This window comes from Panthera onca, chromosome E2, assembly GCF_046562875.1.
Source record: "Panthera onca isolate mPanOnc1 chromosome E2, mPanOnc1 haplotype 2, whole genome shotgun sequence".
NCBI classification, from domain to species: domain Eukaryota; kingdom Metazoa; phylum Chordata; class Mammalia; order Carnivora; family Felidae; genus Panthera; species Panthera onca.
In genome coordinates this window covers 47,181,003-47,205,439 of record NC_138353.1, presented here as the reverse complement: position 1 = coordinate 47,205,439, position 24,437 = coordinate 47,181,003, and the positions used below count along the sequence as shown (strand labels likewise).

The window sequence follows — 24,437 nt, the reverse complement described above, 5'->3', positions numbered from 1 at the left end:
TGAGTCTATTTCTGGGTTCTCTTTTCTGTTCCATTGATCTATGTGTCTGTTTTTGTGCCAGTATCAAACTGTCTTGATGATTACAGCTTTGTAATACAGCTTAAAGTCCAGAATTGTGATGCCTCCAGCTTTGGTTTTCTTTTTCAGGATTGCTTTGGCTATTCAGGGTCTTTTCTGGTTCTGTACAAATTTTAGGATGGTTTGTTCTAGCTCTGTGAAGAATACTGGTGTTATTTTGAGAGGGATTGCATTGAATGTATAGATTGTGTTGGGTAGTATCGACATCTTAACAATATCTGTTCTTCTAATCCATAAGCATGGAATATTTTTCCTTTTTGTGTATCTTCTTCAATTTCTTTCATAAGCTTTCTATAGTTTTCAGTGCAGAAATTTTTCACCTAGGTTATTCCTAGGTATTTCTTAGGTTAGGTTTATTCCTAGGTATTTTATGGGTTTTGGTGCAATTGTAAATGGGATCAATTCCTTGATTGCTCTTTCTTCTGCTTCATTATTAGTATACAGAAATGCAACCGATTTCTGTGCATTGATTTTATATCCTGCGACTTTGCTGAATTCATGGATCAGTTCTAGTAGTTTTTTGGTGGAATCTTTTGGGTTTTCCATATAGAGTAGCACATCGTCTGCAAACAGAGTTTGACTTCCTCCTTACCGATTTGGATGCCTTTTATTTCTTTGTGTTGTCTGACTGCTGAGGCTAGGACTTCCAACACTATGGTGAATAACAGTGGTGAGAGTGGACATCCCTGTTGTGTTCCTGACCTTAGGGGAAAAGCTCTCATTCTTTCCCCATTGAGGATGGTATCAGCAGTGGGTCTTTTTCATATATGGCTTTTATGATCTTGAGGTATGATCCTTCTATCCCTACTTTCTGGAGGGTTTTTATCAAGAAAGGATGCTGTATTTTGTCAAATGCTTTCTCTGCATCTATTGAGAGGATCATGTGGTTCTTATACTTTTATTAACATGATGTATCATACTGATTGATTTGTAGATATTGAACCAGCCCTACATCCCAGGTATAAATCCCACCTGATCATGGTGAGTAATTCTTGTAATGTGTTGTTGGATCTGGTTGGCTAGTATCTTGTTGAGAATTTTTACATCTATGTTCATCAAGGAAATTGGGTCTGTAGTTCTCCTTTTTAGTGGGGTCTTTGTCTTGTCTGGTTTTGGAATCAAAGTAATGCTGGCCTCATAGAATGAGTTTGGAACAGCTTGAAAAGAATAGGTGTTAACTCTTTCAATGTTTGGTAGAATTCCCCTGGAAAGCCATCCCGCCCTGGAGTCTTGTTTTTTGGGACATTTTTGATTACTAATTCAATTTCTTTACTGGTTGTGGGTCTGTCCAAATTTTCTATTTCTTCATGTTTCAGTTTTGGTAGTTTATATATTTCTAGAAATTTGTCCATTTCTTCTAGATTGCCCAATTTATTGACATGTAATTGCTCATAATATTCTCTTATTACTGTTTGTATTTCTGCAGTGTTAGTTATGATTTGTCCTCTTTCATTCTTGATTTTATTTATTTGGGTCCTTTCCTTTTTCCTTTTTGTTCATTCTGGCTAGGAGTTTATCAATTTTGTTAATTCTTTCCTGATTTCATTGATCTGTTCTACTATTTGTTTTTTAATTTTGGTATCATTGATTTCTTCTCTAATCTTTATTATTTCCTATCTTCTGCTATTTTGGGGCTTCAATTGCTGTTCTTTTTCAACTCTTTAAGGTGTAATGTTAGCTTGTGTATCTGAGACCTTTTTCCTTCTTTAGAAAGGCCTGGATTGCTATATACTTTGCTCTTATGACCTCCTTTGCTGTATCCCAGAGGTTTGGGGATGTCATGTTATTATTTTCATTGGCTTTCTTGTACTTTTTAATTTCCTCTTTAATTTCTTGGCTAATCCATTCATTCTTAGGAGGGTGTTCTTTAATCTTCAAGTATTTGTGGTCTTTCCAAATCTTTTCTTGTGGTTTATTTCGAGTTTTATAGCGTTGTGATCTGAAAACAGGCACGGTATGATCTCGATCTTTTTCTACTTGCTAAGAGCAAGTATCCCAGTATGTGATCTATTCTGGAGAATGTTCCATGTGCACTCAAGAAGAATGTGTATTCCACTGCCTTAGGATGAAATGTTCCGAATATATATGTTAAATGCATCCAGTCCAGGTGCCATTCAAAGCCACTGTTTACTTGTTGATTTTCTGCTTAGATGATCTGCCCATTGCTATAAGTGGGGTGTTGAAGTCCCCTACTATTAGTAATATTATCAATTAGTTTCTTTATGTTTGTGATTAACTGATTTATGTATCTGGCTGCTCCCACGCTGGGGTCATAAATATTTACAATTGTTAGACCTTGGTGGATAGTCCCCTTAATTATGATATAATGTCCTTCTTCATCTCGTTACAGTCTTTATTTTAAAATCTAGTTTGTCTCATATAAGTATGGCTACTCCAGCTTTCTTTTGGCAACCATTAACATGATAGATGGTTCTCCATCCCCCTACTTTCAATCTGAAGGTGTCTTCAGGTCTAAAACGGGTCTCTGTAAACAATACTATTACTAGTAATTTTAAATGAACTAACAAATGGTTTTAATCTTCCCTGAACAAAGAAAGGAAAAGAAAGTAAAGTATAAATTAGCCAGGTTTGCTACTCTTTAACAATTTGAGTATTTAAGATAAAAATTACTGGTAAAATAATGTTTAAGGATTAACTATGACTTTACCATTTAGTTTCCCAGTTCCCAAAAATATTTAGGCAACTTTTCATTTTTCAATGGTTAAGAATCTTTGCATACTGCAAACTTTTAAAATATCATATCCAATTTTTTAAATGTTTATTTATTTTTAGAGAGACAGAGAGCATGAGTTGGGGAGGAGCAGGGAGAGAGGGAGAGAGAGAATCCCAAGCAGGCTCTGCTCTAACAGTGCAAAGCATGATGTGGGCTCAATCTCATGAACCATGAAATCATGACCTGAACCAAAATCATGAGTCGGATGATGTTTAACCAACTGACCCACCCAGGTGCCCCTATCATACCCATTTTTTTTTTTTTTTTTAATTTTTTTTTTTTTCAACGTTTTTTATTTTATTTTTGGGACAGAGAGAGACAGAGCATGAACAGGGGAGGGGCAGAGAGAGAGGGAGACACAGAATCGGAAACAGGCTCCAGGCTCCGAGCCATCAGCCCAGAGCCTGACGCGGGGCTCGAACTCACGGACCGCGAGATCGTGACCTGGCTGAAGTCGGACGCTTAACCGACTGCGCCACCCAGGCGCCCCCATACCCATTTTTTAAAGATTCCAAGATCTTTAATGTCTTAGAGCTTTTCTATGCCAATGAACAATGAAGGAAACATTCATTATTAAACATAAAAACTGCTGGTACATTATGATGCCCTATAATACAAACAAAAAACAAAATTTTTAAAAACCCAACATAAAACAAAAAAAACCCATTAACAAATGTTTTAAAAAAACAAAAATAAATGATCCAAAGTCCTTTAACTTGAGCTTAGACTGAGTGCCAGCCAGATCAATTCCCAACAATTAATTCTCTCTCACATTCACTTGGAGCTTGTCTAGGTTTCATTAAAAGAAAGGTTTCTTCTTTACCTATGTGCCTCAATCTTCAACTTTTATCAAGCTATAAACCTATACTTGAGTTTGACATTAACCCTTTAATATGAACTTGCTGCTAAATAGAACTGCCAAATCATTAGCATGTGATTGAAGGCTTAAGTAATAAGGTCAACAGAGCATGCAAGAACAAAAATTAAAGAAACTCTCAGAGACCTCTCCAGAGAAAATGTATGCAAGATTTGTGTAGAATGTAACATCTATGACACCAAGGATCTCGGTCCATTTTTTTTTTCATTCTCCCTTCCCAGAGTTTATAGCAGCTCCTGGCATGCAAAAGGTATACAATACATATTTGTTGAATAAATGAATCAACTTGGTATTTTCATCAGCAATGTTTATTTCAAGGCCAAAAAACAAGATTCTCCCAAAATTAAGTTTACAGACTCAATGTATTTACATAATACACACTGTATTTACAACCAAATCATAATTCTCATTTTGGAATTTTCCATTATTCACTGGGAAATTTTAAAGTAGGACATTACTGACCACAGAAAAGTATAAGAGTTCAGTATCTATAAATTTGATCACCGATACCCCCCTGCTTCTACTTTCTATCAAATAAATACTGCAAATGAAAAAGCAATCTACAAAAGGAGAATCACTATGAACTGACACACCAAAATCAAACTAAAACAAACCAAAAAGTACCGTTAGCCAGTAAGGCCCTCAGAACTTTTATAAGGTTCTAACAGATATTTGCTGTAAGAAGGATGCTGGGAAAAACTGCTAATTCCCTGCTTGGGTACTCTAATTCCTCCAAACAGTAAGCACTCCTCAATTTGTAAGTTGAACAAACATAATTGGACTAGCCAAGCATCCATTAGAGAAATAAAGACATTCACAAAAATTCACAGGACTAAATATAACCTCATGCAACTGAAATCTTGGATTAGACCACTGACATGCAAGACCTCTATTTTTACATTTAAATAGTTATTTACTCAGAACATACACTGGTAATTCTTTAATAAATGTAACATTTCATTACTCTTGGTATTCAAGGTCCTGGAAATATAAGAAAGCTGTGATTTACCAATGCTTTTTCTATTCTATGAAGGCCTAAATTCTTGTCTCATTGTTAAACTGTGTTCCTATGCCTAAAGATGTACAGCAACACCTTCATTTAATTGTCCCCTATGGAAGGTTTAAACCTTTGCTTAGCCTCTTTACATATAAACTACAAGAGCAATTCAAACATACTTTTTTCTTTTTAAAGTAGGCTTCATGCCCAGCATGGAGCCTAACGCAGAGCTTGAACTCATGACCCTGAGATCAAGACCTAAGCTGAGATCAAGAGACAGATGCTTAACTCACTGAGCCACCCAGGTGCCCCAAACATATTCTAGATGATAAATAAAATCAATAAACAGAAGCTCTTGGTATTATAAGAAAAACCTAAAAGCACAAAGAGGTCCTTAAAAGAAGGAAAGGTAAGACTTACTTCTTGATACAGTTGGTCATGAGAAGATGGACATCTTGTCTTTCATCTAACAGCAGCATTGCCCCTAAATAGCCAATGCGTTTGTCTGTGAATTTTTGAGAGGCGATAAGCTTCAGGCACTCCAACTGCAAATTAAAAAAAAAAGAAAAGAGAAAGAAATTAAGAAATTGCTACCACAATCAGGAAAGCAATGTTTTTAACCCAGAGTCAGTGGATAGCTAAAATAAATAGATACCAAACTGCCTTAATAAAAGGGAAATACTAACATCTTTGGAAATCTCGATAATAGCTACCAAGTTTTAGAATAGATCTCAGCAAGGTCCTATGATATTTGCTATCCAAATAATCTGTGAGATTTACCTTAGTTCCACAGATTTAAATAAATACTAACTAGTAAAATATTACAATAAAATATTAATAAACCCAATTCCTAATTTAATCCCCAAGTTGTACTAAATGAGCACTCAACTTATGTGTATATTTAAGGTCTGTTTCGCATTTTGAATATCAAAAAACGCAGTAAATGGAAATACATCAAATTGCCAAACACTACCTTAAATATCAGGAATAGGGGTGCCTGGGTGGCTCAGTGGGTTAAGCATCCGACTGTTGATCTTGGTTCAGGCCACTACCTCATGGTTCATGAAATGGAGCCCGGCATGGAGCTTTGCACTGACAGCATGGAGCCTGCTTGGGATTCTCCCTCTCTCCTTCCCTCCCTCTCTGCTGTCCCCAACAAACGTACATGTGTGCACTCTCAAAATAAATAAACTTTAAAAAAAATCAGGAATATGCAACAAGAAAGAACAACGAACTTTAATATAATGGGGAAAGTGCTACATTTAGGGCTTGAGCCATGTAGTAGGGAGAAGTGAGAGTTTAGTAGGATATGAGTAATAAAAATATAGAGGGGAAAAAAAATCCAGAGGAACTCTCTGGAGTGGAATTAACCTAATATGTCTTACGCGATTTCTTCTTTACATAACTATTAAAAATCCTCAGAGCTTAAGAGTCTTTGTAGTTAAACAGTTTGTCTCTCTACTTAGCTTTTCTTGAATGTCACAACTACTTCGATATAATTTATCGAACTATCAACTAACATGGAAAAGGCCAAACATTCCTTCTATAGCAATGGTTTCCAAAGGTGTACATAAGTTAGGCTCTCCAAAAGGAGTTTTGTGAACTATGTTCCCATTTAGAATCATTTCATCCCAAGGAAAGGGGCCCAAATGCAGACCTGCGTACAACAGTCTAAAATCATGTGACACTACTCCCCATCTGAATTTGCCTCTAAGTTCAAAAGCGAAATTGAGTAATGAAAAAAATTCACAGAACTGTTTCAAGCTATTTAAAAATTGCTCTCTCAATGTATCTGCATTAGAAACACCTAAAGTTGAGGCACCTGGGTGGCTCAGTCGGTTAGGCATCCAACTCTTGATTTTGACTCAAGTTAGGATCTCACAACTCATGAGACTGAGTTCCACGTTAGGCTCTGCACTGACAGCATGGAGCCTGCTTGGGATTCTCCCTCTCGCTTGCTCCCTCTCTCTCTCTCTCTCTCTCTCTATCTGCCCCTTCCGCTCTCTCTCAAAATAAACATTAAAAAAAAAAAAAAGAATAAGCACCTAAAGTTAGCAGAATGGCTATACCACCATGAACAAATGAAAGAAGTCTCCAAGAAGAACCAGGATCCAAAAGGGAAACTGAAATGCCTTCTGAAACTGACAAAGATTATATAACAACCCTTCATTTCCTTCTATGCATTCAATTTAAATTTTAAAAAACAATTTATGAAATAGAAGACAAAAGTCATTTTCACAATGTCAGCAGAAAAATTACTGCTGAGGTGAATGAGAAAATTAGAAGCTAAGTATTATCAGAACACCTTACTTTTTCAAATAGAAGGCTTTTTTAACCTTCCCATTCAATAATCCTACAAATGAATATTTTAGCAGTGAAGAAAAGTTCTAATAATCAGGTATCACTAAAATTTTTATCATCCTTATTGAATCATGCTTCAAATAAATTATCTAAAAATTCTGTATTAAGATGAACTAATGAGGAAGATAGACTTTACTCATATATATTAATACTACTTTGTATTTTTTTAGGGCCAAGTTTTAAAACAGTCACAGTAAAAGTCATCAGTGACTAGTGAGTACAGTTGTTGCTTTTTGTAACACTTATTTATTTTTTAAAAAATTTTTTAATGTTTATTTTACTTTTGAGAGAGAGAGACAGAGACAGAGAGAGAGAGGGTAAGGGCCAGAGACAGAGAGAGACACAGAATCCGAAGAAGGCTCCAGGCTCCGAGCTGTCAGCACAGAACCCGATGCGGGGCTGGAACTCACAAACCTGATCATGACCTGAAAGTAGGACGCTTAATTGACTGAGCCACCCAGGCGCCCCAGCATTTGTTTAAAACTTATCTAAAAATTAAACAGTGAAAACAAAAACTACAATTTAAAGGGACAAACACATAATTAATTCTTTTTAATATTCCCCATTGGTACAGTAACTTTGCACCAAGAATAAGCATTTACTTTATGAAGATGGCAAATTTGAGAGGAAATATGAGATTACAGACTGGAAATGGCATTTTAAAAACATGCTCCAATGAAGGATTAACTCTGATCATATCTACACTTAGGCATCAGCGGCCAGCAATAGTGCTGAGAAAGTACCATGGTTCATCTTTAAGAATAGTATCTCAGTTTTCAGATGTTGAAAAAGAAAAAGGACGGAGGAGTGTACAATGGGGTTTGGGGTAAATATGAGGGAAGGGCATCCATTTTTGACCAGCAACCACTAAAACCACAATTCTCATGTGAGTTACAGAAGAAAAATAGTAAAATCAATTAAATGCTTCTGCCTCTTAGGTAACAACCTCAAATTCAGTACTACTAATCACTGAAAGCTACCTGAAAAATCTCACCTAAACACTGCTAACTCACAAATCTAGCATATGCTTTAAGACCACAGTAAAGAGTTTAACTTTTATATTCATACAACCACAGAGATAAAAAATAACTTTTGCTTTTTTACACCAAACTCTGTAAGCAAAGTCAAAAGACAAATGACAAAATTGGAAAAAATATTTGCAACCCATTTCACAGATATGAAATCCTATATAAAAGAATCCTAATTGATTTTTTAAAAGATAAATTGATTTTTAAAAAGACCAACTCAGTACAAAAATGGACAAAAAATATGGACAGTTCAAAGAAAACAAAAATAATTCAAACATGAAATGGAGTTCAATCTCATAAAACAAATGCAAACCCAACTAGGTAAATTTACTTTTTAAAAAAATCACTTAACTGTACACTTGAAAAAGACGAATTATATGAGATACAAAATATGCCTCAGTGAAGTTATTAGAAAAGACATGCAAACTGAAACCATAGTGAGATGCTACTTTTTAACCTATTTTATTAACAAAGCTTCACAGTTATAACAGTGTGAGGGCATTAGTGATTGGACATAAACTGGCACAAGCTATAGTGAGAAAGTTCTAGCCTATCTAAATTACAAATACACATATCATTTGACTTGACCATTCCACATTTAGGAACTTACACACTTACATTCACACATGTGCAAAATAATGGGTATTATTTAATTGTAGTATTACTTTAAACAGTAAGACTGGAGGGGCACCTGGCTGGCTCAGTTGGTAGAGCATGAGACTCTTCATCTCAGGGTTTTGAGTTCAAGCCCCACAATGGGTGTGGAGTCAACCTAAAATAAAAAATTTAAGGGGTGCCTGAGTGGCTAAGTCGGTTGAGCATCTGGCTCAGGTCATGATCTCAAAGTGTGGGTTTGAGACCCGCATCCGGATCTGTGCTGACAGCTCAGAGCCTGGAGCCTGCTTCTGATTCTGTGTCTCCCTCTCCCTCTCTCTCTTTTTGCCCTTCCCCCACTCGTGCTGTCTCTCCAAAAATAAACATTAGAAAAAAAATTTTAACTTAAAAAATTAAAAAAAAAAAACAGTAAGACTGGAAATAAATGTCTATTAATAAGGCATCAGCTTAATAAATTATGATTCATAAACATCACAGAATACAATTCTGGATACACTACCATCAGTATGTCCAAAGAGCTGGAAATACAGAGGAAGCTTTTTTATATTGATATGAGCTAATCTTCAAAACAGATTAATAAGCATATAGTGCAACAACAGTGTGCTGCAATATATATTTTACAGTGGAGGGGACATTTCCATTGCCTGGAGATGTATAAAATATCTGAGGGATAGACAAGAGATGGTTGCCTATAAAAAGGAAACTAAGTGACTGGAAGAGGACAGAAAGTGGAGTTTTCATCTTATATTCTTTCTTTGTTTTTATTTTTTTATTTATTTATTTTTTTAGAGGCGGGGGGGGGGGTGACAGAGAGAGAGAGAAAGAGAGAGAGAATCTCAAGCAGGCTCCACACTCAGCACATAGCCCAACAAAGGGCTCGATCCCATGGCCCATGACCTGAGCCGAAATCAAGAGTTGGACACTAAACTGACTGAGCCACCCAGGCGCCCCCATTATCTATTCTTTTGTATCTTTTAAATTTTGCATCAATGAACTACCATTATCTATCTATTCACAATATAATATTGGACTAGAGGAAAAAGTTTAAAACTGCAGGATGAAGGGAACTTTCAACTATGGTTAGAAAAATTAATGCTATAATTAAAAAGAAAAAACAACCTAGGGAAATTATTCCCTCTCCAAAATTGAATAATATGTAATTTGAAAAACTAACAACAAAGCACTTGAGTCTTGGAATTGTTTTATGAAAACGACTTTGAAAATTTAAGACCAAAATCTTATGAAAATACAACTCAATAAATGGGAAGAATCAGTTTTAAATAACTTAAATTTATGATGAAGGATTACTGTGCTATGCTATTATTCCTGTAATGCTGCAGGACCTTAAGAAGTATGTCCATTCCTTATCTCTAATCCCCATGATGGCTATGTTTTTTTCCGCTGGCAGTTATTTTGTATTTTTCACTAACTATCAGTGTCTTTCTTGTCAACAACACTCTTAACTACCACTGGCTTTTCAACAGCAACCTTCTCACTCTCCCCCCCACCTTCCACCCCAAAGGTGTCATTGTGGTAACTCTCAGCTATTCACTGATTTTCTTTATACAGGATTTACTTTCCAATTGTTTTTGAGATGCTATGGTTTTGCTTTAATTTCGTAAATTACTAGCTTACGAAACTAGTACCAATGTATCAAACATTCTCACAGATACCCAGTTAGAAAGGCACACAAAAGGAAACCAACATTTGGATATATATCATAAGTGTGATACACATATACTTATCCTATGAAACATATATATATGAATATTTATATACTTATATACTTACATAAATATTTGTGACAATTATGCACAAGCTACTATGAAAACAAATTAGGAAGGGCACTCATTCAGGTTAGAAACAGTAAAAAAACATCAGAGAAAGATTCCACTCTCTTTATGTAACACATAGTGGAACAGAAAGAAGCAATTTGATTTACAGTCATAATCCTGGGTTTAGTTTAAGAGAACTAAAGTTATTTCAACAACCTGGGCCTAAGTTTCCTCATCACTAAGATAATCAGGCCATGTCATGAAAGACCACCCTAACACTGCCCTCCACACCCTGCTTTCAAGGCAAATACAGTAGTCACTAATTCTCTACAGCTGATCCTTAAAGTGGCCTAAGAATTTTTCTCAGCAGAAACATTCCAGGCAACCATTAGCAACAAGCCTAAAAAAGTGAAGTTACCAGCTCCCTCTGGAATAAATACAATGCCTTAAGAATAGTGGTTTCCAAACATGACTGATCAAAAGCACCTGGGAAAGTTTCGAAATAGGTAGGTCACCCCCAAAAACATCCTGATGTGAATAGGTTTCAGGTAAAGCCTGACAATTTGATTTTTATAAACATTTTCCAGATAACTCAGTGTTTCAATTTTCTCCAAATTTCAAAGCACTTTCTTTAAAAAGGTTTCTGGCCTTGTTACATTTTTCTACAAGTACAAATACTGCCCTTTATCAACATTTAATCTGGTTGCCCTTTAAGAAAAAAGCTGCACCTATTTTGTTAGCCTTCAGAACAATTTCCCACAAGGTCAAATGCACATGTACATTTGCTTTTAAATTTAACATTTGAGCTTTATGATGTAAACAATCACCTTGATAAAAAGATACACATAAACATTAATGGATCTGCAACTGATTGGTTAGGTATTTTAAAAAGCTACCTTTATTTCAATATTCAGAAAAAACTTTCTAGTTTATACACAAACACACACACATTTAAAAGTTGACCCTGTAACTGCTTTACCACTATGTAGTCTGGCAACATAAAAATCCGTATTTGAGACCAGTCTATTTCATTCTTCCAGCAGAGGGGGGGAAAATAAAACATTTAACAGTGCTATTGCATTCCATTTCTCTTCTTCAGAAAATTATGAAATATTTCACTCCAAAATACACAAAAATCATGTAACACTCCTAACCCACACCAACCAGCTTTATCAACTTTTAACATTTTACCCTTACTTTTACATTTTTTCATATAACAAATTCAATGGAAGCCCTCTATACACTCTGCCTCAATTCCATTTCCTTCTCTCCATCCCACGAGTAACCAAAACTCAAAACTGCTGTTCATCATTAAATTGCCATGCCGTATGTCCTTACTACACATGTTGGTTGTTTTTGAATGTTTTACGGTTTACATTAAGTATCATACCATATTCCTCTTTTCACTCAAGATCTTTGAGTATTACTCACATCCAAACAAGGAACTCTAATTCAGTTATACTAATTGCTAATACAGTATCCCACATGTGAATATACCACAACTTACCTATTTTTTGTGGACACAGATTGTTCCCAATATTTTCATATTAGAAACAATGCTGCAATGAACACTCTTATAAATGTCCCTTGTTAAATAGACAAGGATTCTTGATCAGATTCAGGTTTTTCAGTTTTTATTTTGTTTCCATTTAGCAAATACACTTCATAGGTGGTGGTATAAACTTTCATCAGGAAATATATAATTATTCCTGGTGGTTGTCTCTCATTTGTGATATTAGCATTGAAGATCATCAAGGATTGCAAAATGGTAATATTCTAATTATTTTATTCTTTATTTACTTATTAAACTTTTCCTCTAAGGAGCAACTTCTCTATATGTACCACTGGGTTAACAATAGTTCCTTCAGAAAGTTTAGCAAAGGCAGGATAAATGTCAGTTTTCAAAATGAGTACCTAGTATCCTCCAAAGATGACCAATGGAGTTTTTTTTTTTATAATTTGTTTAATAATTATTAAGTCACTGATATAAACTCACTGATATAAACTTACTTGGTATATTCCAACTACTATTATTATCCTTATTAATGCTCAAATTTTCTCATTTGGGGGCACAACAAAAAGCCACTTTTGGTGGCTACTAAATCCTTTTAACATGACCTCTGTAATTTTTCTTGTTCTCTGGCACAGTAAGACAGTTCAGGCTTAATTTGTGTATCTCCTGCTCCAGATTTCGGATCAGCCATCTTTCTAATGGGTCCTGGCCCTTTTAGAGTAAAATGGGTATTTGGAGACCACAATCTGGGCTTATGGGTGCTCAACACAAAGATGCCTACTATCACCATTATACTACAGGTACAGTGTGGTAAAGAAATTAAAAATGTGGATAAGGATGGAAACTTAGGGAACTGACATTATTTACAGACAACAGCACTGACTATATGGAAACAATGAAGTCCACAGGGACTCTTAGAAGTGCAATAATGTTGCTAGGGAGAGAAATACGCAAAAATCAATGATATATTTCTGTATAACTAAAACCTAATTATTCAACTTTTAAGACTGCTATTTGCAATAGGAAGAAGAGCTCCAAGGAACCTATAAATTTCACCAAAAGTGTGTAAGACCTTATGGAGAACACTGTAAAACTTTAAAAAACATAAGGAAGTGGAGTACTATAAATACTCTATTGATGGAAGGGAAGACTATTGTAGACAGATAATTGGGTATAGCAGGCCAGGCTGGAAATGGGAAGAAATAGAGAATTTAAGCCCCACCTAGAGAAGGTCACCAGCCTATTAGAGCTCTGGGAAAATGTTCATCCAGTGTTGTAAAATCCTCTAATTTCTAAGAGGAACCAGAAATCCAGATTTCTATGATAAGTTCCTTGATTTTTACATTGGCAGCAAATTCAAAACAATTTAATGTACTCTGCAATACGAAACACATCTGTGGAAGAATTTGGCCCCCAAGCCGCCATTTTTTTACTCCCATACATTTACTCCCACCTCTTAACTCAACTTTATTTCTAGGTTGTGTTTAAGCCAAATACATGAAAGGTTACAAACCATACAGCAAATCTATCATGGCTTTTGTTGTAAAAATGTGGAAGATACACTGTTTTATATTATGAAGAGGCTCCTAGATAAAAGACTCACATAAGAAAATCTATTTTAGGGGCAATTAGCTGGCTCAGTTGGAAGAGCAGGAAACTCTTAATCTTGAGGTCGTGAGTTTGAACCCCACAGGGGTGCAGAGATTATATACAAACATATATACATAAATAAATAAAAATCTATTTTAGAATTCAGTGACTTTCTTTTAAAAATTTTTAATATTTATTTATTTTTGAGAGGGGGGGAGGGCAGAGAGAGAGGGAGACCCAGAATCCAAAGCAGGTTCCAGGCTCTGAGCTGTCAGCACAGAGCCCAAACAAGGGGCTCAAACCCACAAACTGTGAGATCGTGACCTGGGCTGAAGTCAGACACTAGACTGAGCCACCCAGGTGCCCCAGAATCCAGTGACTTTTCAAAGAAATTTTTTTGCTGTCCTTGAGGGAATAGTAAAATCAGTAATACTTGAATTATTTATGTAGAAAACTTAAATGTTTAACATTTAGTAATTTATTAATCTTCATAATAATAATCCTATAAAAGAGTATGAAAATTGTCCCCATTTTACAGATGAGGAAACTGAGACAAGAAAGGTTAAAGATCTTGCTCAAAATCACCAACAGGAGGGGAGCCTGGATGGCTCAGTCAGTTAAGCATCAGACTCTTGATTTTGGCTCAGGTCATGGTTCATGGGACTCTCTCGTACCCTCTCTCTGCCCTTCCCCCCCTCAAAATAAACATTAAAAAAAAATCAGAGATAGTAAAGTAACAAAGCCATAATTCACATCCAGGCAGTCTGGTTCCTGTAGCTGTGCTTTTAAATTCTGGTTATAACAACCATGTAACTGGATTTTTTTTCTTGCCTTAGCTGCCTCACCATCACCAAGTACAGTGGCTTTGGGTTCTGCATTCTTCCTTTTCCCAATTCTTATTTTCTACCATCCTTTTGTTTTGTTTTTTAAACAGATGCTGGTCATGTATGTTACCTCAAATCTTCTGTACAGCAAGTCAGGACTAAAGTAATTAAATAGTTAAGAAACATATTTAAACTATATCCAAAGAATGAACAGGTTTTAGCGTTATACAAAGTTGAGTTCTAATCCTCTCCCTAATATTTACTAGCTGTGTCAATTTAAACAAGTCAATCTCTGAATTTCAGTTTTCTCATCTGCAATATGAGAATATTACCCACCTTGTGGGTATTATTGTAAAGTTTAAAACACTTTTCAAATGTGGCTAGTAGGAAATTTTAAATTACATATCTGGCTCATATTTTTATTTCTATTGAACAGCATCATGCTAGATACTGCAGTAAAAAGTAAAAAGAAACAGGTGAAATTAGTTTTAATAATATATTTTATTTAACCCAATATATCTAAAATACCATTTCAACATATAATCCACATAAAAATTATTAGATATTTTACAGCTTTCTTTTGTACTAAGGCTTCTAAATACAGTATATATTTTACACTTACAGCACATCTCAATATGTACACTATATATCCATCAAAAATATTTTAACTGTATTTAGACTTCATTAAATGTACAATTGATAAAGTAGATTCACATACTCAAGTTGTCTAAAACATTTAAGTTTTCCAGTAACTGCATCAATATCCCCCCAAATTTATTTTCCTTTAATATTCGCCTCAGTTGAACGAGCCACATTTCAAAAGACCAGTGGCTATACAGCTACTAGCTATCATAATGAACAGTACAAGTGCAAATAAAATAAACAAATAAAATGCAATAAATGGTAGCTGTTTTTACACATAGTTAAGTGAAAATAGTACTGTGATTCATACATGCAGGTGAGAGAACCGAGATATGAATCTTTTTATGGATATGTTATAAAAAAATTCTGATGGGCAAGATTGGACAGGGCCAGGATTTACTCCAAGAGGAAATAGATTAAGGGACTTAAAAGTGGGATTCCTATTCTCACTCAGAAAAACCTTTTTTTTTGGGGGGGGGGGGTACAATTTTAGTACAGTTTCCTTGAGTATTAACACTTTCCACCTAAGAATTAAATGTCTTATCAAATAATTAAATTCCAGAATGCCCCCCAAAAAGCCATCTAGTAAAGCTGGAAAGCATATTTTATTTACATACAGTATAGAAATGACTCTTAGAAATATAGAGATTGCTCTTTCACAGATGAAATATCATCAGTCTTAAATCTATCCTATTATTTTAAATTCAACAACTGGTCTTAAAAGAACTCCTTTAACTCCATGATGTTAACAGTGGTTATCTCGAGTGGAGGGCTTAAGAGATTCCCCACACCTTGCCATCCTTGACTATCTTTTACAGCTCAACATATCAGATTTCTATAAATCTAACCAAATGGGTCTACTTAAAATCAACCAACAAAAACGTATGAGTATCTATTTGCTTTATACTATGACGTGCGTTAAATGTATAACCACCTGGATCACTTTTTGATGTGGTAAAAACATATAACATGTTTATTCAGAGGAGATAGCTGTTGTTTTTGTCTACCTAGTACCTGGTCCGTTCCTCTGATACTGAATCTTCCTTTGGGAAATTAATGGTCTTCCACTCTCAATCATGTATTTCTAGTGAGGGTGATCTCACTCCCAGGCAAAAGATAAGCATAAAACTAACCCAAGTCAGTCTGATAAGATTCAATCCCATTACTGTTTTAACTCGGAGGTGGGGTGATCTCCTTTCACTGGAGTTACTGAGCTGAATAAAAGATAAATGTGGCCATTTTCCTGGATAAATTAAACATTAACAAAAGCTATCTGTGAATAATGGAAACATGGATGGTATTTTTCTCCTTCTACCTAATGTTGCACATTCTTTCAATTTTGCATTCGTTTCCTTAAGAACACTATTTAGTATGTAATACAATTCTTAAATTATCTAAGATAAAATTTAATGGCATTAATAAGAATTTAAAAACCCACTAAACCCTTCTCTGTGACTCCATCCCCATATGTATAAACATAGAAGAAAGCACGTCTTGCTTGAATACCAAATACCATGCTCAAAACCTAGATTGGCTATAGCTCATAATATGCATTTGTGTGTAGTAGAAAATCAGGAGGCACAGTCACTGTAGCAACCCAGTAACAAAGTAATTAGGACAAAATCCATAAATGCCATGATGTGGCAACATATTTTACTTAAAAACATCTATTTGGAGTGTTCCTCCTTGTATCATTGTGCACACAGAATATAGTTAAGGAAACATTTAGCAAACATTTCTTAAATATTCATTATAGTCCAGCCGCTCTAACAGACCAATCACAATCTACTGGTTATCCTGGTCAGTCTTTAAGTAAGCTAGCTGCCACCATCAAAACATAGTCTAATCCATATAATGAGAGATTCTCAATGGAAAGCACAACTGACAGCAGTATCATGTGTTTCCAGGTCTGCAACTTTCTCACTTCTACCCTCAGTTCCACAATGATCAGATTACAAGGCTATCAAGAATATTCTGTCCTCACTGAGGGGGAAACATTTGCCCTCCTTGAGCTGTCATTCCAACAAGAATAGCCTTGCTAGATGTGGTCTCAGCCCAGCCTACCTGTCCAAAGTGAGCAGGGTAGCCCAGCATGTGCATATATAGTAATTTTGCCACATTCCGACACCGGTAAGTATTGTCTTCTTCTCTAAAAGATGATCGGATTGCAGCACATTCTTTCTGGATCATTTCCCGTTCTTCGGCTTGGGTTCGGGCTGTCCGGATGGTCCGGATCAGCTCCCGCAATCTGATGGGGGCTGGCATCCTCTGTTTATAGAAAGACATTAAATAAAAATGTTCACATTTTTCACTACCAAAAGCATTCACACAACTTCTCACATAAATTTCCAATTTTTAAGAATTCAAGACTTGCTCAGTCCAACAATATAAAGCTTCAGCAAAGCTATTACATACAAACCCATTAATTCGGTAAATTTCTGGAAAAAATATAAACAAAAATGTTAAGTATTAAGCAAGATAAGACACAGAATACATCAGTATGTAAAATCCATCATTAGTATCAAACTATGTTAAGAACTAACTCAACCCAAATATTTACTCAAGAAAAAGACATATTTTCTGTGCCTAACCTTAAAGACAGATTATTTTCTGCTGAACTGTTAACAGAGCTCAATAAATTATCAGATGAATATTGAATATGATCACAATCAAAGCTCAACTCAACTGGGGCGCCTGGGTGGCTCAGTCGGTTAAGCATCCAACTTGGGCTCCGGTCATGATCTAGCAGTTTGTGAGTTCGAGCCCCACATCAGGCTCTGTGCTGACAGCTCAGAGCATGGAGCCTGCTTTGGATTCTGTGTCTCCCCCTCTCTCTGCCCCTCACTCACTTGCACTTTGTCTCTCTCTCTCTCAAAAATAAATAAACGTTAAAAAAATTTAAAAAAAAAAAAGCTCAACTCAACAAAATGAGAGATCAGGAGAGAAGACCAATTATCAGAATTAAACACTTCCAAGAAACAGTAATCATCTTGGTACACTGGGTACTCTTTGAAAATTGTTATGAGGAAAAAAATAATAAACCAATCTCAGAGGATAAGACTATTAGAATCATATTCTCACGAAAAATTTTTAAATAATAATGATAAACCTATAATAGCCAAAATTAAGGGGAAAAAAGAACAAAGTTGGAGAATCTGCACCACCTAATTTCAAGAAATACTACAAAGCTACAGTAATCAGGACAATGTGGAACTGAATTTAAGGGCAGACTCAAGATCATGATGCAAAATAGAAAGTTTAGAAATAGACCTACACAAATAAGCTTAACTGATTTTCAACAGAGAGGCCAAGGTTATTCAATAGGAGAAAGGGTATTCCTTCAACAAATGGTGCTGGCACAACTACATATCTATATAAAGAACCAATTAACCTTGAACCCTAACCTCACATAATATACAAAAATTAACTCAAAATGGGTCATAGACCTAAACATTAAAGCCAAAACTAAAAATCTTCCATAAGAAAACATAGGAGGAAATCTTTGGGAACCTTTGTCTCCCTACCTTCCCACCTCTCTCTCTGTCCTTCCCCTGCTTGTGCTCGCTCTCTGTCCCTCACAAAAATTAACAAAAAAAAAAAAAAAAAGAGAGAGAGAAAGAGAGAGAGAGAGAGAGAGAGAGAGAGAGAGATACCACCCTACAGTATTAGAATGGCTAAAATTTAAAAGACTGGCCATACCAATTGCTGGCAAGGATATAAAACAAATGAACTCTCACAAGCCACTCATGGGAATACAAAATGGTTCGACTACTTTGGAAAATAGTTTGGCAATTTTTTGTAAAATTAAACATATACTTAGCATAGGATTCAGGAAATCCACTCGGTATTTACCCAAAAGCAATGAAAACATGTTCTCACCAAGATTTGTACACAAATCTTTATAGAATCTTCATTTATAATTACTAAAAACTGGAAACAACTCAAACATCCATAAATAGGTGAATAATAATAAACGAATACTTCCCGGAATGAAACAGAACCAACACAACATGGAAGAATCTCAAAAACATTATGATGAGCAAAAAAAAAAAAAAAAAGAAACAAGAAAATACATACTTTATGATTTTACTTATATGAAACTCTAGGAAAGACCAGGCTAATCTATAGTGATGCTAAAGAGATCAATGACTGCCTGGGGTTGAGGGTAGGGATGGTGATCAACTAGGATGCAAGGAAACCTTCTGATGTGATAGAAATGTTTATGATGGTTGCATTGATCTCTCTCAAAATTCACGGAAATGCACACTTAAAACAAGTGCATTTTACACGCGCCTGGGTTGCTCAGTCGATTAAGCATCTGACTCTTGATTTAGGCTCAGGTCATGATCTTACATTTCGTGAGATCAAGACCCACACTGGGCTCTGCACTGACAGCACAGAGCCTGCTTGTGATTCTCTCTCTACCTCTCTCTTAGCTCCTCCCCTGGGCACACGCACATTCCGTATCTCTCAAAAAATAAAAAGATAAACATTAAAAAGAAAACAAGTGCATTTTATTGGTATCTTGTACCTCAGTAAGTTAAAAAAAAATGATAAAATTAGATACCATTACCATCATCTTCAGTACATACAAGCTGTAGAACCCTTAAACCATTAATTCTCAACGTTCTAATCGCACAAACCAGGAGGCTTTGTTCACTACAGCATCACTCCTCAAGGTAGGGATAGTACATTAGGAATTTACCAAGTTCTCTAGGTATTGGTTGTGTTCCTCCCTGTTAGCCCTCTTAAGATCACGTGTACTAAACTATATAAAACTACGTGTATACTGTTATTCTGTTATTTTTTAATAGAAATACTGAGGGCCTAGTGTTTGAACATTCTTACACTCACTATCTTCATTATTTCACTTGTTCCAGACCATTTTTGGGCCCAATGTGGGACTTGCACTCACCACCCTGAGATCAAGAGTGGGACACTTAACTAAGTCACCTAGGTATCCCTGTTCCAGACCCTTTTGAAGGGCAGAAATCATTATACCTGCTTTGCCTATGAAGAAAGTTCGTTTCAAATCAATTATGCAACTTGCTTAAGATTACAAAGGTGTAAGTGTCAGAGCCAGCACACAAACCATGTCTTAGAACTCCAGGGCTAGAGTTCTTCTTAATATTTCAAAAATGAACATTATCTTTACAGATAAAATTTTATGACTGCTAGGATGTTTCAAAATACTCTAGAGGAAAAAAGTATTAAGGAAGGAAAAAAAGAAACAAAATGGGCAAAATGTTGATCACTCTGAAGGGATATGAGCATGTTAAATTATACTGTATTATTCTCTATTTTCATATATATTAGAAAATTTTCATAATCAAAAGCTTTTTAATTTTTTTATTTGTTTTTAATATTCCTTTTTGAGCGAGACAGAAAGACAGACAGCGTGAGCAGGCAAGGGGTACAGAGAGAGGGAGACACAGAATCCAAAGCAGGCTCCAGGCCCTGAGCAGTCAGCATCAAGCCTGACGCAGGGCCCAAACCCACCAACTGCAAAATCATGACCTGAGCTGAAGTTGGACTCTTAACCGACTGAGCCACTCAAACACCCCATCAGAAGCTTTTTAAAAATAAAAAGCTTCCAAAAACAAAGCATTTAAATCCTTAAAATTTTTTATAAATAATTTTTTAAAATCTTCGTAGCTAAACTAGAGATCTACTTGAAGAACTACTTTCACAATGACTACAAATACAAATGACTTTAGGATAAAAAATTTAAGAGTAAGGGGTGCCTGGGTGACTCAGTTGGTTGAGTGTCCGACTTCGTCTCAGGTCATGATCTCACGATTTTGTGGGTTCAAGCCCTGTGTCGGGCTCTGTGCTGACAGCATGGAGCCCTCTTGGGATTCTTCCTCCCTCTCTCTCTCTCTGCCCCTCCACTGCTCACGCTGACTCTGTCTCTCTCAAAAATAAATAGACTTAAAAAAAAGAAAAAAAAATGTCTTAGTAGGCATGAATGAAAAACAAAATTTACATAATAAAGAGTTTAGTATATTTCAGAATACATTCTAAGTTAGAAACTAAACAAAAAATTCCAGTTCCAGGGAAGATGGAATAAACATACTCCATGGAGGCTCCTGTCTCTCCCTCTGACCATAACTATAAATCCTGGATAAAATGCATGCCACAGCTACCCAAGGATGCTAAAAAGTAAATGACAGCAAGCAGATTCCAGAAAGAGGAGAATCTGAAGTTCCATCAAAATGGCAAGAGGTTATCATTCTTCCTCCAGTACTGCCCAGCCTGGACCCAATGACAGCCCCAAACCCAAAAGTGCTCAGGGAGTACAGACAAGGAGCTCTAAGAAAAACCCTCTCTCTCTGATCCAGGAAGCAGGAAAAGAAGGACAATGGGAGAAATTCTCTCTTTTGGCTTTCTATATTTTCCTTCCCTCCACCACTGCCTCTAGGCAACACTGCAATGGCAGTGGCTGTGCCATAACAGCAATGGCAGTAATAGGCAGCCATATAAAAATTAGGGAAGGGGAATTCTCTCTGACCAGAGGAGCTGTGATCCTAAGAGCATGGAGTAAGTCACTCTCTATTCTCCCACTGCAAGATAAAAGACTGAATTCACCAAGAAAATACAACAATCCTAACTGCAAATGTATGTAACAATATAGTTTAAAAAATACATGAGGCAAAAACTGACAGTTATCAAAGGAAAAATAAACAAACCCCCCAACTACAGAGACTTAAACATGCCACCTAAGTAAATGATAAAACTACGGAGTATCAGCACAGATATAAAAGACCTGAATGCCATCTTCAATTGACTGGATCTAACCAACATTTATGGAACACCTCAACCAACAACAGAATTACATTCTTCTCAATTGCATACAGAACATACACAAAATGGGCCATGTCCTGGTCATTTTTTTAAAAAGTTAATAGGGGTGCCTGGGTGGCTCAGTCGGTTAAGCATCCGACGTCAGCTCAGGTCATGATCTCACGGTCCGTGGGTTCGAGCCCCGCATCGGGCTCTGTGCTGACAGCTCAGAGCCTGGAGCCTGCTTCCGATTCTGTGTCTCCCTCTCTCTCTGACCCTCCCCTGTTCATGCTCTGTCTCTCTCTGTCTCAAAAATAAATAAATGTTAAAAAAAATTTTTTTTTAAATAAAAAGTTAATAAATTAAATTAATGGAAATCATATAAAATAAAGTATAGTCTCTGGCCATAACAGAATTAAAACTAGAAATCAGTAACAGAAAGCTAACGGGAAAACTTGCGATGGCCCTGGAAATTAAACAATACACTCCCAAATAATCCATGGGTGAAGAGGAAATATCAAGGGAATTTAGCAAATATATGGAACTGAACAAAAACATAAACCCATTTATTAAAATCTGTAGTACAACTAAAGTAGTGCTTAATGGGAAATGTATAGCATTAAATGTTTGTGTAAGAACAGAAGAAACATCTCAATCTAAGGTTCTATTTAAGAAACTAGAAAAAGAGAAATATAAATCCAAGTAGGAAAAAGCAAATAATGACAAATAGAAATCAATGAAATTAAAAAACAGAAGGAAAAAAACAGGAAAAGGTCAAGTCAATGAAATCAAAAGCCAGTTCTTTGAGAAGACCAATAAAATTGATAAACCTCTGGCTAGATGATAAAGAGAAAGAACACAAATCACTAGTATCAGTAACAAAAGGGACTATTATCACAAACACTAAAAGGATAATTAGGTGATACTATGAACAATTCAATGAATATCACAACTGGACATCCATATGCCAAAAAACTGAACCTCTACCTAAAGCTCACAGCTTATACAAAGATTAACTCAAAATGAAGCATACACCTAGATATAAAACCATTAGAAGATGATGGAGAAAACCTTCTTGACTGGGGTTAGGCAAAGAGTTCTTGGACATTACATCAAAGGCACACCCGTAAGAGAAAAATGTTAAAACTGGATTTCATAAAAATTATAAACTTTTGCACTATGAAAAACACTGTTAAGAAAATGAAAAGACAAGTTACAGAGTGAGATATCTGCAAATCACATATCTGACAAGGACTTGTAACCAGACTATAAAAAGGAACTCTCAAAACATAGCACTTAAACGCAGTTTTTAAAATTGGACATTAAGTTTGAGAATCTTGAATTCAGAAAACTGCAAAGTCTTTAATCAAAAAAAATGAAAAAAAAAAAGTTTAACAGTTCAGGGCCCATTAGACTACAGAGTAAATAGTACCATAAATGATATCGACATAAGCATCATTTATATCTATTTCAAAGGGGGAAAGGAGAATAAAAACTACGGAATTAGAAGTTACCGTCATACATGCATTATCCAATTCAATTAGTCATACTATCCCATAGATGACCTAAGTAACAGGGAAACATGTTATACCAAAAAGTGCCAATCACTCATTCAACAAATATTTGCTGAGCCTTCTCTATGTCAGGCATTGCAAAAGGTGCTGACGACTGCCAATGTTGTAATCTCTACCCTTAAGAACTCAAAAGTCTAGTGAGGAAAACAGATTTTTACAATTCCAGCCATATAAAATAACAGCAAAAACTACTGACCAATGACAGAACAGAAAATTGTATTTAGGGTAAGCTAAACTGTTTCACAGCCAAACTAACTCAATATACTTAGAAATTTTTTCTTTTCCAAAATTAAGTGCTTTCTGCATCAGCTCAACAACTCCTAAATCCCATGTAGAAAGAGATCTGTAGCACAGTACCAACCCACAATTTGTTTTCCAAAGCTATTAAGAGCAAAACTTAGAATTTTCTGAATTTTAGAAAAGTAATACAGTGCATATCTTTTATGTCAAAACTCACCTACCATGACTGGAGCAACAGTTTCATTACCAAACAATATTTCTGAAATAACATGAATATTCACACCAAATGAGAAAAATAAACTACTACAGTGTCATGTCTGGTCAAATCAGATTTTAAGACCAAAAGAATTATGAAGAACTCCTGGGCATTTTTGTTTGTTTTTAATTTCAGAAACTGAGATAAAGACTGTGCAGCCTTACCCTTATCCAATGACCCTAAGCACTGTTAAAAATGATGACCCTGGGGCGCCTGGGTGGCTCAGTCGGTTAAGCGGCCGACTTCAGCTCAGGTCATGATCTCACGGTCCGTGAGTTTGAGCCCCGCATTGGGCTCTGTGCTGACAGCTCAGAGCCTGGAGCCTGTTTCAGATTCTGTGCCTCCCTCTCTCTGACCCTCCCCTGTTCATGCTGTCTCTCCCTGTCTCAAAAATAAATAAAACGTTAAAAAAATAAAATAAAAATGATGACCCTGGAGTAAAATTACCTGAATTTGAATCTCAGGTCTACCACTTATCAGCTATGTGTCCGTGAGCAAATGACAACATCCCAGAGCTTCAATTTCCTCATCTGTAAGACAGGAAGAGTAC

At 35.8% G+C, this 24,437-nt stretch overlaps 1 protein-coding gene across 2 annotated transcripts in view; it reads right to left on the bottom strand.

Annotated features, from left to right (window-relative positions):
- The window catches only part of AP1G1 (adaptor related protein complex 1 subunit gamma 1), a 76,729-nt gene that overhangs the window by 38,038 nt on the left and 14,254 nt on the right, over positions 1-24,437 (bottom strand). Inside the window, exons 1-3 of one of the 2 annotated variants that reach the window (XM_060650249.2) lie at positions 24,335-24,357; positions 17,099-17,302; positions 5,107-5,231 (exon numbers count right to left, since the gene is read on the bottom strand). In XM_060650249.2, coding sequence (XP_060506232.1) covers positions 5,107-5,231; positions 17,099-17,299 — 326 coding nt within the window. In that variant the 5' untranslated portion in view covers positions 17,300-17,302; positions 24,335-24,357. Of the gene's footprint in view, positions 1-5,106; positions 5,232-17,098; positions 17,303-24,334; positions 24,358-24,437 lie in introns of those variants that run through there. The other variant, XM_060650248.3, reaches the window with a different exon arrangement.